The 16,241-nt window shown below is 39.5% G+C and overlaps 1 protein-coding gene across 9 annotated transcripts in view; it reads right to left on the bottom strand.

Annotated features, from left to right (window-relative positions):
- USP6NL (USP6 N-terminal like) overlaps positions 1-16,241 on the bottom strand; it is a 138,206-nt gene that overhangs the window by 22,090 nt on the left and 99,875 nt on the right. For all 9 annotated transcript variants that reach the window (XM_006077732.4, XM_025264490.3, XM_006077735.4 and 6 more), the window contains 2 exons: positions 7,522-7,602; positions 1,591-1,698 (listed from right to left, as the gene is read on the bottom strand). In XM_006077732.4, the coding sequence (XP_006077794.1) occupies positions 1,591-1,698; positions 7,522-7,602 (189 nt within the window). The remainder of the gene's footprint in view (positions 1-1,590; positions 1,699-7,521; positions 7,603-16,241) is intronic.

The raw sequence follows: 16,241 nt of genomic DNA, 5'->3' as shown, positions 1-16,241 counted from the left end.
TACAGAAAAACCCAAACAAACTTTCTGGCCAAATCAATATCTAATCAACCATTTAAAATAATTTGAAACTCTAAAATCCCAAGACATAAATTCATAATCTGTGGAGGGTCCAAACAATTAATTTAAAAAGTCTTACTTAAAAAAAAAAAAGTAACTGCTTAAATTAACCAATATTTATAACCTTACATCTTGATGAAAAAAATTTTTAATTTATTTCTATTTTATTGAAGGATAACTGCTTTACAGAATTTTGCTGTTTTCTGTCAAACCTCAACATGAATCAGCCATAGGTATACATATATCCCCTTTTGCCACTATTATTCAACATCGTTCTGGATGTCCTAGCTACAGCAATCAGAGAAGAAAAAGAAAGAAAAGGAATCCAGATCAGAAAAGAAGTAAAGCTCTCACTATTTGCAGATGACATGATACTGTACATAGAAAACCCTAAAGATAGTATCAGAAAATTACTAGAGCTAATCAGTGAATTTAGCAAAGTTGCAGGAATCAAAATCAATATACAGAAATCATTTGCACTTCTATATACTAACAATGAAAAATCAGAAACAGAAATTAAGGAATCAATCCCATTCACCACTGCAACAAAAAGAATTAAATATCTAGGAATAAACTTGCCTAAGGAGTACACAGAAAATTATAAGACACTAACGAAAGAAATCAGAAACGACATAAACAGATGGAGAGATATTCCATGTTCCTGGGTAGGAAGAATCAATATTGTGAAAATGACTATACTACCAAATGCAATCTACAGATTCAATGTGATCCCTATCATATTACCAATGGTATTTTTCACAGAACTAGAACAAAAAAATTCACAATTCATATGGAAACGCAAAAGACACCAAATAGCCAAAGCAGTCTTGAGAAAGAAGAATGGAGCTGGAGGAATCAACCTTCCCGACTTCAGATTATACCAGAAAGCTAGAGTCATCAAGACAGTATGGTAGTGGCACAAAAACAGAAATACAGACCAATGGAACAAGATAGAAAGCCCAGAAATAAACCCATGCACCGTGGGTACCTTATTTTTGATGAAATTTTACTTATACATAAACAGGAAGGTATCAACAGAGTGTTCTAAAGTTTCTTTTCTAATTAATGCTGGGTTTAAATTATAAGTTTTCTTCATTTCAGTTATTCTAACTTATTCTATTTATATATACTTTCAGAGGAACATTTACTTTTAGATACACATTTCTTATCCCTTCCAAAGGTTAATATAAAATTTAGGTTTAGAAAGGCTATAGCTGAGATGACAAGGAGGTAAATTTAATGCACTGGCCAATTTACAAGTCTTGCTGGTCACTTTTATTAACGAATAATAAAACCTAGAAATGCTGTAACAATTTTGGGGGAAAGAAGAAAACAGTCAGTCATACACATGCAGCTGCTGGATAAACTGAATTCTGCTATTATTTTCCTAAAACCTCTAAAAGTGACACTGTAAACCTATTACTAATACTGCATTCCAAATGAATATCTGCAACCAGGTGTTAATTTTCCTTACGAATATGCCCCAACCGTGACTGATGGTTTCAAAACGCCAGGCTGGCTCTCAGTACTCACACTGTACAGGTCTCTGGTCTCTTCCTTCATTTTGGGGATCTCCAGGAGCAGTGCCCAGACTTCACCTCTGAGCTGGAGTGGAATTCCTTTGTAAATTCTCCTATGAAACTTATGGAAAGAAACATAAATTGAAAGTTACAAACACAAAGCTCAGACTAGTCCCTTAAATCACTTTTGTTACTCTTTTCAAAGGACTCCTGGTAACTGATAAAATTTAACACTCTTGGATCCTCTCACGTCTCCTCTTTAGATCTGAACAGGGACATACACACAGAAAGGACAGAACAAACAAGTAAGACGATGTTAAGTATGTCCATACATTAGCTTTTCATTCACTGCAAAGGTGCACCTTCAGACACTCGAGAGCACTCGGCGCCCTTTCCAAAGCTGTGAACATCTGACACGTTCCCCGCTGATGTGCCTAACTAGTTACACACGTCCCTTCTTTTCCCTCGTACATCTAAAAGGTTCAGAATAACAAAACGGTTCTCTTGTGTCAGTGTCTTTATGGAGTCTCTCCAGAATCTTCTATCTCACAACTCATTGTGGCCCCCAGTCTTTATTCATCTCCTCCCTCCCCTGTCCCAACACACACACACTCCCTCTTTCCCTCTCTTCTCAACTCTGGAGAGTTCCTTCAGGAAAACTTATGTTCTTTTCCTAATGATTACACTGATCCTATGTGACCAGACAAAAATAGTGATAAATTTCCATCAAGGAGCACCACTTCTGAATATATTATGTATAAATCATCAGTATCATGAACTCTTTGGGTACTTGACACTGCTCTCACTCTAAGAATCTTAAGACTCAGCATACCTCTCCAACTTCTTGTGATTCGCCTTTTTCCTTAAAGCTAATCACATATTCAAAATAACATATACTTATTATGCTTATTACAAAGTTGTACATAAAGAAACTTTAAAAGGAAGTGATGAAACAAATTATGGCAGAAACTTCAGGAACAAGGTAAAAATAAGTACATAGTTACCATTATGAACAAAATAATACTATTTTAATAGCATGTAAGAAAATAAGACATTAGAACTAATAACCAAAATGCTGATGAGCTATGAATAAGCAGAGCTTCAACTTCTACAATCATACTACTTAGATTTTTTAAAATGAAGCCTTTACTAAATCATGATGTAGCTTTAAGAAACTGTGAATTTAAATAATTAACACTGTAGAATGACTTTTCCTGTGAAACAGTGCTTACTGTGAGGTTGACTCAATTAAATAATCACATACATAATTTCAGTTTTGTTCCTTTGGTATAAACACAGTACGGTCTCAAATTTGAAATTTCAGCAGACAGCGACTAGAAACACCGAAGCGTTAACTCAGGCAGCAGGTGTAACTGGAAGAATATGTACAGAAAGGCTGTGTGTAAATTCCACTCTGCTTCAGCATTTCCCATGTGCTGAACACTTAACACCATTAACTGCAAACTGAGTGTGTGTGGGTTTTTTTAAGTGACTTTAAGATTTATTTTCCAAAGAAAGTTTATCACCTATATTCATTTCAAATTTATAATAAACTTAACTTTTTAAAGGAATATAATCCACTAAAAGCAACTTCAAATTCTCTCCTGAATTTCCAGAGTAAAGATGTTAAACTGTGAGCAACAATGGCAAGTAAATAGATCAACTCTGGTGGACACACTTGCATGTCCATTAGACAGATGTTCTTCCATGAGTAAAATGAGAACCACATGCGTTTCTTATACTGCATCACTCACAAGGATTTTAGACATTATTTACTGCTTTTGTTCAATTCTGTATTCAACAATTATATATAAATTACTGACTCCAAATAGGCACAAGTCTCCTGAGTCTGGATCTGAGAGTTTTCAACCATCCATGAGGCCCCATGCTTCTTAACAACATTCTATTTCCTTCTGGCCTTTAACTGACAAAAGGGACTTCTAAGCAAACAGACAATAAGCAAGCCCCGGCATCTGGACATACCATCTCTTGCTTATCGTTAAAAACAGCCTTGAGAAATTTATTTTTATACATCGTGTCTCCATTTTCCCATCAGTTGAATCAAATGTTGGCTAATACAAGTCTGTCAGTTACCTGACCAACAAAGGTCCATTCAGGTATTTGACAAAAAAAAAAACCCACCATATATATATATATATATACACACATATATATATATATATATCCATTGTAGGAACACTGTTATGACAGAGCTCAGACACAATAATATCACGACTAGTTAAATGTCTCTGCCAGCAGAGATAACTTCATCCCTTCATTTAATAGATTATATTAAATGCAGTGTGACTGCACATAGTGGGTAGTCAATGTGAAAACACAGGCAACCTTAATGGCAATTTTTTTCATTAAAGCTTATATTCTAAAAATACAAATATTCTCTATCAGACGTATATATTTTTATTTCAAGATATTTATAGATATTTCTTTGTACTACTACCACATAAGTAAGGATTCTGTTGAGAGAAAACATATACTTTCCTTTGGAAGAGAAGGAAAATATACACTATTTTTTAACTTCAATGTAATTTAAAACTGGGTATAAACTGAGAGCAGCAATTCTTTTAGAAGGTGCATTCTGCCTCATACCAGATTGGACCATATACATCATCAAATAATTCTAGTATTCATTATAGTTGTGGGAAAGTGCTTTAAAATGATACATGAAAGAAAGCTCCATTAAAATCTCTCTCACTGAGAAGTACATTAGCAGAGTTGCTGTCAGGGTAACAGCCTAGTAGAATGCTCATTTTAACAAAGGCTTACATACTTCCACAGATATATGTATGCTAGAGAAGGACATTAAGTCATGTAATTCTACAAGTATTTTATTGGACTGAAGCTGAGATTAAAGCATAGGTACAATGCATCATGATAGATTCTGTAATTAGCACTTGAAAGATCTTTCCACAAAGACATCAGGTGAAGGAGTTGTCAGCTTTAGGTCAGTCTGAGCAGCAGAGTGTTAAACCAGAACACAGAGATTATGACCAATATTCCACTCTGAACGGATTCTTCTTGAAACATAAAATAAAATTAGTAACCCAGAAATGAACTTACTCCTGATGAAAATAAAATAGTAACAGTCTAATGGAATTTAAATGGGGATATTTAGGATGCTCCAGAAGAAAAGTGATGTTATTCCTGGGAGATACCCCATGACAAAAAGATTTTCAAGGCTGAATAAATGTCACAGAATTTAATGTCCCTTTTGAAAATTTCTACCACATATTAAAGATGCTGAGGAATCCTGTAGTAAAGAAATCTGCTTACCTCTGTTCAGTTTTAATTTTCCCAAAGTGACTTAACCAAAGAGCCTCTCTCTCATGTAATAATAAGCAACACTTACTGACCGCATATTAAGCGTCAGGCACTATTCTTTGTGCTTTGCATGAATTATCTTATTTAATCCTCAAAACAACTGAAGGAGGTATTGTGATTACCCTCATTTTACAGACAAGCAAACTAAGGCAGAAAAAAGCTTAAACACCTTCCCCCAAGTCACACGGCTAATAACATGGCAGAGCTGGGGTTTGAACCTGGGATAGTCTATTGTTCAATCAGTAGGCAACACTGCTTCCATGTAAAAATACCTGTTAGAACCAGGGGACTGATGCTCCCTGGAATTCTTGTTGGCAAAGGCTGACACACAACAATTTATATCTATGTAAATAGGAAAATGTATATATATTGCATAGAAAAAAAGTGTGAGGAAACAGACAAAAATCATAACAGTTAACTCAGTGTTTTGTTGCAGGATTGTGGAAGGTTTCTTTTCTCTCTCAAAAAACTTTTTTTTTAACTGTCTAACCTCCCTTCAAAAAACTGCTAGTGAATGCTTACTTAAGTCACTTTGGGAAAATTAAAACTGAACAGAGGTAAGCAGATTTCTTTACTACAGGATTCCTCAGCATCTTTAATATGTGGTAGAAATTTTCAAAAGGGACATTAAATTCTGTGACATTTATTCAGCCTTGAAAATCTTTTTGTCATGGGGTATCTCCCAGGAATAACATCACTTTTCTTCTGGAGCATCCTAAATATCCCCATTTAAATGGGGATGGCTTACATCCATAAAATCATGAAATCGTCATCTCTTTGAAATGGGTATTATTATCTCCATTTCAAAGATGAGGAAACAGAGGCTTAGTTGTCAGCAGTTCTCAAGGCATGGGCCATGCAAACTGTTTTTTTAATGATACTAAAACATTACTGGCCTCTTTCCCTGCGCTGACTTTGGCACTGGGAGCAGAAAAACCTTAGTTCATGGCTCCCCATAAAAGCTGAAGCTCCTGGCACCTCGGCACAAACGAAGGCAGGAGAAGCACCGTGCGGCGGTCACTGTTCTTTGATCACAGCTTAAAACAGAGGTCACTGCACTTAGCAATGCCCTTAATGAAACAGTGGAAACTATTAATTTCACTCCGTCTCAATCCTGAAGACACATCTTATTAATACTCTGGGTCATGCGGTAGGACACACAGAGCACAGTGCCAGCCTCAAGTAAGAGCATTTATGAAACTGAACTGCGATCTGAACCAACTGTTTTTGTCAAGGACACTAATCTGAAAAAAATGACTGACTAACAAACCGTGGTTGTTGAGACTTGTTTAGCAGACAGATGCTCAAAAATAAATGAAGTAAAAAATATAAATAAATAAATAAATGAAGTAAGCCTGTTACTCTAAGGAAAATTTGTTGTCGTTGTTTAGTCTCTAAGTCATGTCCAACTTGTTTGTGACCCCATGGACTGTAGCCCACCAGGCTCCTCTTTCCAAGGGATTTCCCAGGCAAGAATATTGGAGTGGGTTACCGTTTCCTTCTCCAAGGGATTTTCCCAATCCAGGGAACAAACTCGAGTCTCTGGCATTGGCAGGCAGGTTCTTTACCGTGGAACCACCTGGGAAGCCCTTAAGGAAAATACCTGACAGCATTTTTGCCACTGGTAACTTTTGCCCTTTCAAGAAAAAGTTAGAATTTTGGAAAACTTCAACTACTAGGAACTTCACAACTTAACAATGTTTAAAGACTTTTCTGATGAGATTAGTAGGAATATTAATAGATGTATGCATTAAAAAAAAAAAAATGATTTAGAACAGCCCAAACTCAACCCCGGGCAAAAAGATTTAGGAGGGAGATCTGCTAGATGCTTTAGGACAAGGACATGCTACTGTTCACAAACACTTTTCAAAACAAAACTTCTCTCCTTCTGAGCAGGAAGACAGATGGATACCAAACCTCGAGTGACTGCATTAATCCTGACCCCAAAGGGAAGCCACATTCAGCGGGAAGCTGACACCACAGCAGGCAGAGGAGGGAGATGGAAAGAAACGAAATCACAAGCAGCGATGCAACTAAGCAGCCGAATTCCGTCACCCCCGAAAGCCTGCCGACCTCTGCGCTGTCCACCGTGTCCTCTCAATTCCTGCAACCAGTCTAAACTGGGCATTCTGTGACAGCACAGAGACTTCTAATTTAAGGCATTCCACTCAGGAGCTTCCCTGATAACTCAGCTGGCAAAAAATCCACTTACAATGCAGGAGACCCCGGTTCGATTTCTGGTTTGGGAAGTTCCGCTGGAGAACGGATAGGATACCCACTCTGGTATTCTTGGGCTTCCCTGTGGTTCAGCTGGTAAAGAATTCTCCTGCAATGCAGGAGACCTGGCTTTGATCCCTGGATTGAGACAATCCCCTGGGGAAGGGAAAAGCTACCCACTCCAGTATTCTGACCTGGAGAATTCCATTGACTGTATAGTCCATGGGGTTGCAAAGAGTCGGACACAACTGAGCGACTTTCACTTCACTCACTCAATTAAATTAAAATTTAAAAAAATTTTTTAAGAATATGCATGTAATATTCTTATCATGAGAGAGGAAATTTTACTGGGAAAATCCACTTCATAAGGAAGTAATATTTTAATTACCTTTTCAGTGTTCTTGTATTTTTCCCATCCTTTTAGCATTTTCAACCATTTAGTAGTTCTTTCAATTTCCAGGTGCTTTTGCTAAAAATAAAATTGAAATTCATTGTTATTGTTTGTTTCAGACTTCTTTTACTTAACAAATTACCAGAAAATGCTGCTGAAAAAAGAACTACAAAAAAGTTATGCAACATTGGACAGCAAATATCTTAACTTTTTAAAAAATAGTTGGACACTTGATTACTGCTGTATCAATAGTATGCTCTTGCTTAAGTTAAAACACACAGGAGAGACAGGTAAAGAGAGAGGAGTCACTCAGAATTTCTAACATTTCAAATTAATCTAACTCTGGGTATCTTCCCTGGAGAAGGGCAGGGCAACCCACTCCAGTATTCTTGCCTGGAGAATCCCTGTGGATAGAGGAGCCCTGGCGGGCTACAGTCCATGGGGTCGCAAAGAATCGGACATGACTGAGCGACTAAGCACTTGGTATTTTACAAAGTTAAGCCAAAAGGAAATTTTAAAATATTTTGAAATATCTTTATGAAGCAACAAAAAACACAACTTCAAAATTCCATTCTCTTCTTACATAACTAGCATTATGCTAGTGAAAACTGTACCAAGTAACTGTTGCTGCCCTTGGGAAAGTTCACCATCTCCTCAAGGGCCCCTGACACGGAACATGCAGTGCTGGGCCTAGAGGTAGACAGCGCGACTCAAATCCTATGGAGGGAGCAATGCCACCCACCCAGGACGGCAGAGAAGGCACCCTGAGTGCAGAGCTGGAAGACTGTTTGGGTTTTTATCAAGTGCGAAATTCTGAGAAGCGCGGGCAGATACACTTCTCAGACAATGCAGCACCACAGGGGCTAAAAAAGGACGCTTCCAGAGCTGAGGCTGAACACACGGTCGGTCGTCTCCACTGTCACTAAACTAAGATTCTGGGCAAAGCTGGGAATGGGGTGGAGAGGGTTAAGGGAAGGGGGAGATGGAAGAGAAAAAGCCTTTCCCTCACTCTGGTTTCCAGGAGAAGGGATTTTTTCCCTAAGTCCTCCAGCCTGCCCTCCAATCTCTTATTAACTCTCATGGTGGTAGAGTGACTTACCTGATTGGTACATTCAGAAAAAAAGACCTGGGTGTACAGCCCTCCGTTCCTTCCCTTTGCGGGCCCAGCCTACACTCAGAAAGCACATGTGGGTGGGCCGAGCGGGGAAGCGAGTCTCTCTCCAGGGCCACCCACCCCCCCTCCGCTGCTGAGCACCTGACCTCCTTCCCCCAGCGACACCTCCCTGCAGGAAGGCCAAGGTGCCTGTGGCCTCTGACTGCCTGGAAAAGAGCCGCAGGGTCCACACCTAGTGATCACGCTTTGGTGAGAACAAAACAACAGAATTCCTAGGAGCGAGTGAGCTGCTGCTGTTCTGTTAATTCTCAACGGCAGCATGTTCTTCCCCGAAGGCCTCTGTAAGTGTATTAAGTGCATCTAAAGAGTGAAGGAAACAGAAGACCACACGGGAAAGAACAGTTCTGAAGGGACATTTTATGCTCAAAAACGTATGCTCACTACACCCCTATGAGGTAGGCATAATCCTCCTCACTTCACAAATAAGGAGACAGAGGCCCAAAGGAGCCAACCGACTTCTCCACGTTCCCCTCTGGTCAGGTCAAAGCCAGGCTGTCTGGCCCCAGGGTCTGTGCGCTGGGCCGCCACGTCCTAGGCCCTTGCCTCCACCCAGTCCTGGCTCTCCTTGGGGGAATCTCAGCTCTTGGGCGAATCCAGCCCCAAATAGGCAGATGGCACAGGCCCACCATCAATATTTTTAGATACAAGAGAACCGTAAAATCCCAAAGAAAATCCTCAATATGGAAAAGATTCTCACCAATCAGAATACTTTGATGCAATTTTTTGGGGGGTGGGGGGATTATATCCTTAAAACTTTTTAATTACTTCTTTACTCCTCTAAAAATTTTGATGGCTTTTTCATAACCAAAGATGATCACTTGTGAGCAAAAGATACTCTGTTATGATTCTCATTTTTCAAAAGATTAAGCATATTCTTCATTATATTATTAGTGATAAAATGCTACAGATGGTTCCAGAAATATGTTTAATTTTAAACCTCAGCAGGGCATTGAAATCTAATTAATGTTTCTGCTGAACGTGACTTCAGAGAAGGCCAAGCTGTGAAAAATTAAGATGGATCTAAGGAGCCATTCAGTCACTTTACTGTTCTGCACTTCCTCCCCTGACTTCCTCAAAGCTCAATCCCTTTCTCCACTAACAGGAAAGCACCAAATAATTCAAGCCAACCCAAGAGCATAATAACATATACTTTGCCAGGAAAAACCCTGCTGAGATCTAGCAGGTCTCCTGCTATCTTTCCTTTTTATGACTATTAAATTGTCAATAACTCACTTTAAGAAACAGCTATCCTTTTTTTAAAAAGGCACATTTTTGTATTCTAATGCTCATCATATATACAGAGAGATTATTTTAAATGCTTCACACTCTTACATGCAAGCATAAAACACACATGCACAATTTTAAGAACTATTAAGTATGCTTTTCTTTCCCCTACATCAAAAAAAGGAAAAATTTTGGGCAAAGCTCCCAGGCTGTAAGATTTTAAAATTATACACCAGTATAAAATTATACATTGGTATTCCATCGGGCTTAAGTGTTAACTCCGTAACACTGTCAGATCAACTATACCAGATTTGAATGCACTCATGAATCTGTAATAAGTGGATAAAATATACTTTATCAGCAAAGATGCTACAGCTTATCAACTCCAGAACTTAATCTGAAAACACGTGTGACAAGTATGAACTTAAATGCTCTAGAAAAACTGGCTTGCCGTGGACTCACTGACACCAAGACGCTAGAACAAGAGCAGCAAGGTAGAACCACACCTAGAAGTTCAGCAGACAGGTCAAACTCCACACAACCAAAGTGAAAGTGAAAGTGAAGTCGCTCAGTCGTGTCCAACTCTTGGCAACCCCATGGACTGTAGCCTACCAGGCACCTCCGTCCATGGGATTCTCCAGGCAAGAGTACTGGAGTGGGGTGCCATTTCCTTCTCCAGGGGATCTTTCCAACCCACGGATCAAACCCGCGTCTCCCTCATTCCAGGCAGACGCTTTAACCGCTGAGCCACCAGGGAAGCTAAAAAAGGACACACACATCCTAAAGGACTTCCCTAAATATGGTGCTACTAGCCTTCCCTTCCCTACTGTGAATTAACAGTACCACCAGCCACTAAGTCAATCAGCCTAAAAGCTTAGCTTTTCAGTCTTCCATTTATCTTCCTTCTAGACCCAAACTGCACTTTGCTGGTCCCGGCAATGTCTCCGGCTTCCATCACGTCCTCTGCCTGTTCTGGGGGGTGGGAGGGGGGCAATGCTTAGCCCTAGACAAGGGCAAGAACTCACAGGCAGCCCTGAGTGGCCTCAAGCCAGCCTCCACACTGCTGTGACCTTTTATGTTGAGTCCCAGTTTAAAAAATCCTTCAACGACTACCCATTATCTACAAATAAAGTTCAAATGTCTACACAGATGGCTCTAACACAGGATGACACAGACTCACCTTCTAGTTTCCTGCTATTTTGATGACCTGGTCATCCTGAACTATCTGTCATTCCCAACACACAATGTATTTTCATGCCTCTGCTAGCAATCTATACAAAACTGCTATTAAATAACTCTGTTGACTTTATACACAGACATCTTACTTTCTCTAATTTTTACTGAAACATTTCAAACCTGCAGTAAGTTGGAAGCCCAATGCACCATATACTTATATATGATTCAGCAAAATCCATCAATTACTAACATTTTGCCAGATTTAATCTATTTATATTGGGGTGCTTTTTTATTGGGGGGGGCTAATCTATTAGAAAATCACAGACATCGTGAACACTCCAAATATTTACCTAAGAATAAAACACATCATCCTACATAATCATAGCACCACTCTCACACTCCCTCAAGAAATTTAAAATTGGTTCATTATTTGATAATAAACCATCCATATACCAAACTCCCCACTAGTCTCAAAAGTGTCTGTACAGCTGTTCTTCTTTAGGTGGGTGGAGAGAAGACATCTCTTTAGTTCCCTTTACTCTAGAACAGTCTCCTGGCCTTTGTCTTTCATGATGTTGATTCTTGAAGGGTCTAGTCTGCACTATCTGACTTTGTCTATTGTTTCCCTGAGATTTTGGTGGGAATACTACATAACAGATTTTGTGTCCTTATGGCATCCACTGGCAGCTCGTGCTGATCTGTACCATTATCTGTGATGTAACTTCTGATGCCTCGGTTAAGTGGTATTTGCCCAACTTCTCTGTTAACAGAGACATCCCCTTTTGTAACTAATATGTAATCTGGCTGGTGCACTTTAAGATAATGTGGACATCCTGCTCCTTAACAACTCTACTCAGTGGTCTTCTCATCCACTGTAATTTCTACCTGAATCAATTCTGGTTTTGATGGTGGTAAAATGGTTTTTTACCTTTTTCATGTGTGTGTGGTAATTTTTTTTTTTTTTACCATTTTTGTGGGGTTTTTTCCCTCTCATTCTTTCTATATTACCATCCGATATTTTTCTATTAAAATGTTTTCCCTCCTGAGTCCCTCCCAATTTTTAATATCACTATGGTGTAAAGATAGTCTAGCCAAGGCTATGGTTTTTCCAGAAGTCATGTGTGGATTTGAGAGTTGGACTATAAAGAAAGCCGAGTGCCACAGAATTGATGCTAATGAACTGTGGTGGTGGAGAAGACTCTTAAGAGTCCCTTGGACTGCAAGGAGATCCAACCAGTTCATCCTAAAGGAAATCAGTCCTGAATATTCATTGGAAGGACTGATGTTGAAGCTGAAATTCCAATATTCTGGACAACTGATGTGAAGAACTGACTCATCTGAAAAGACCCTGACATGGGAAAGATTGAAGGCAGAAGGAGAAGGGGACAACAGAGGATGAAATAGTTGGATGGCATCACTGACTCAATGGACACAAGTTTGAGCAAACTCTGGGAGTTGGTGAAGGACAGGGAGGCCTGGTGTGCTGCAGTCCATGGGGTCACAAAGTGTCAGACACGACTAAGCAACTGAACTGAGCTGATGGTATAAAGAACTATTTTATTCATTCGCTGTGTTATAATCCATTATTATCATCATTATTCCTTTTGAGGCTCAAGTCGTCCCAAATTCGGTTGGACTGCCTCTTACCGGGTTGTCGATTTCCCCTCTTCAAGTGGATCCTTTAGACATGCCAGATCTGGCACAAACTGATTCAGGTTCACTTTATACTTTTTCTAGGGTCTATACCCTAGACCTAGATCATCCATTTCTTTAAAGAAACAGGGGTACTTTTTCAGGGGGAATGGCTACTAGATGTGCTCATCATTGCAGTTTTTAAAATCACACAGGAGACCCCAGCACAAGAAAATTCTACTCCCCTGAGAATGTCAGGACAACACATATCAAAAGGAAAAACTTCCATTTGAAGCTTGCAGTTTAATACCTGATCATCTTAAATTGGCATCCCCTCTGAATCAAGACTGGCCCCTCACACTGGGGCAAGCAGGGTTTAAGGATTAAAAATGGGACCAATATCTTCTTTGTTGCCTCAATCTCTAGTGATTTGAGACTATACTTTAAGCCCATGCAGGACCAGTTGAACAGGAAGTACTTAACAACTGCTGCATCACCCACCCAGTATGGAGTAACCCTGTATTGGGTCCAACACTCCTCCTGCCCCTAACATGATCAATAACCAAGACAGTAAAGGCTAACCACACACACAATGCATGGATGAATATTAAACAGTCTTCTCTTCTACAATAAGAAATCTTAGAACTTTACAGAAGTTCAAGTCTTCAGATGTTTTTTGAATATTAGGATGAATGACTAAAGACAGTTGAGCCATGCCACGCACTCCTCGACCTCACCAGCAGAGGTCAGGAGAGGATAAGGAGTGCAAGAAGTAGGCATGTATTTTGACAGAAGAATGACATTGAAAAGTCATGTATTTTCAGTAAGATTTCACAGCACATAAAATTAAGATATAATTTTAAAAATCTGAATAGGCTCCAATATTCCATTAAGCTATGCAAAATATCACACTGCAAAAACGAATAGCTGAATCTAGGAAAATTCATAGTTTTACATATCCTTTCCTCCTTATTAAAAGCATCAATAAGCTCAAAGAAACAATATAATCCATTATTAATAGTGTTCTCTGCAAAGTAAATATAAGTGTGTTTGTTTATTTGTTAATGTGCCTGTTTGGGGGAATCCAAAGCACTCTGCAAATACCAACAACAATCCTCTTATGAAGGCCCGATTTCTACTACCCCTATTTTCAACAGAAAATTGCCTTATGTTAAAACAAACAAAAAACAAAACACCACCACTGCAAAGCTGGAACTAAAAGCCCTGAGACTTTACTGTGTATTAGTGTACAAGTCTTTTCAAATGGCAGGCAGGAAGTTCACACTGCAAGTAGATGCTTTGTGAAGACTAATAAATACTTATAGCTTCCACAAGGCTATCATTTCCACTGATTTATTTAACGCAGCAATATATGCAGAAACTTTTATTAGTTTCCTAGAAATGGCAGACCTTGAACATTTGGTCTACGCAGTCACTGAAGAACACATGGACTAAGGATGAAACCAGAAAAATTGGGGGAAATCCGGATAAACTAAAAAGTTTCCAGCCTCAGACTGCTTTTCATGTGTCTAGAGTTCTCATCCCACTTGGAAGAAATCAAAGCTGTGAAAGGCGGGTCACACAACGTGAGCTCAGTTTATGGATGAGGGTAGAATGGAATCTCAGTCAGCAGCCTCAGAACTCCCTCTCCCAGTGACAGATTGACAGGGAATATAAACTGTCTTGTGTTAAACTGTTAAGGTCTGCATGTCATTTCTTAGTGGTCTCCTAGTATATTAAACTCTTTAAACAATCCATTAATTGTAACTTGAATTCCAATGGGTAAAGAGGTCTTTTAGGTACAGGCAAGTCTCTTTAAAAAATTTAAAAACAAACAACTTCCCTCGAGCATGTATCCTCTACAATGTTTTGTCTCTTATTTCTTCTTTACATCATGTCACATTTTTTGAATCATCTATACTACTGATTCCCATACATCTGAATTTTCTGGACCAGGAAATCGTTTTGAAAGGTGAGGAGAAGAGGCACTGGAGAGAAAAGTCAGTATTGTAATAGGTTGCCAGATTTTTATTCTCCCAAATACGGACATATTTTGTTGAAAGACGCCTTCCAACTCTTTTCTAATTTCTCAAATAAAGCACGCTGTCACATTTGAAAGGACAAGCTCTGCCAGCCTTTAACTCTGCGTTTCATGACAGAACACATCCTTATGTTCACCTGGTCATTCACTCAGCCGCCATTTATTGAGCACACACTACGTGCCCTGCTCTGGGTTCTGTGGCTGCAACAGTGAACAAAGCAGAGGGAACGCCCTTCAGAGAGATTATATCCTAGTGTGGAAACAGACAAAATACAGATGTAAGTGAAATGCTGAGTAACTTGGACAGTGTTAGTGCTAAGAAAGAAATAAAGGTGGAGAGGGTAGCTAGCTTGTGTCGGGGAGGAGCTCCCAGTCTTGTAGTTCTTGTCGAGGGCCCTGGCCTGCGGGAGAGGAGGGGAGAGACAGAAACCAGTCATGCATAGCTCTGAGGCTGTTCTGTGGACCTTCCCTTTTACTGTGGATAAAATGGAGGGTCGGCATCACGTTCCCCTCAGGAGTGACATGATCCCTCTTACTCTTCCAGTGAGCAGACAGCCTGTGGGGAGAAGGGGCGGCGCACTGGCAGAAGCAGGGAGCTGGAAGCTCCAGAAGAGGCTCCAGTGAACCAGGCGGCACAAGAGGAGATGCTGAGAAGGTGTCAGACTGAATTCATGGCAAGCCAAGCCAACAGAGGAGGTGTGGGGTGAAAGAGGACATCAAAGACAACTGGGGAGATTTTAGACAGCAAATTGGACGGGTGGAGCTGCCACTGGCTGAGACAGGAAGCTTGCTTACAGATGTACTTGAAGAGAGAGAAGTTCCAGGCCTGAGCCCCAGAGCACAGTAGAAAGAATAAAGATGAAGATGAGAAGGAACAAGCAGAGGAAACCAAGAAAGAGTGGCCAGTGAGGAAAGAAGAAGGGGTTCTGAAGGACAAGACAATACAAGCTTACCTCAAGAAACAAGAGAAAAATCAAATAAATAACCTAACTTTATACCTAAAGCAACTACAAAAAGAAGAAATGAAGAACCCCAGGGTTAGTAGAAGAAAAGAAATCATAAAAATTAGGGCAGGAGTAAATGAAAAAGAAACAAAGGAGACTATAGTAAAAATCAACAAAGCTAAAAGCTGGTTCTTTGAGAAGATAAATAAAATAGACAAACCATTAGCCAGACTCATCACAAAAAAAGGGAGAAGAATCAAATCAACAAAATTAGAAATGAAAATGGAGAGATCACAACAGACAACACAGAAATACAAAGGATCATAAGAGACTACTATCAGCAACTATATAACAATAAAATGGACAACCTGGAAGAAATGGACAAATTCTTAGAAAAGTATAACCTTCCAAAACTGAACCAGAAAGAAATAGAAAATCTTAACAGACCCATCACAAGCACAGAAATCGAAGCTCTAATCAAAAATCTTCCAACAAACAAAAGCCCAAGACCAGATGGCTTCACAGG

This window comes from Bubalus bubalis, chromosome 14 (genome assembly GCF_019923935.1).
Source record: "Bubalus bubalis isolate 160015118507 breed Murrah chromosome 14, NDDB_SH_1, whole genome shotgun sequence".
NCBI classification, from domain to species: domain Eukaryota; kingdom Metazoa; phylum Chordata; class Mammalia; order Artiodactyla; family Bovidae; genus Bubalus; species Bubalus bubalis.
This window is presented reverse-complemented; position numbering and strand designations above follow the sequence as displayed.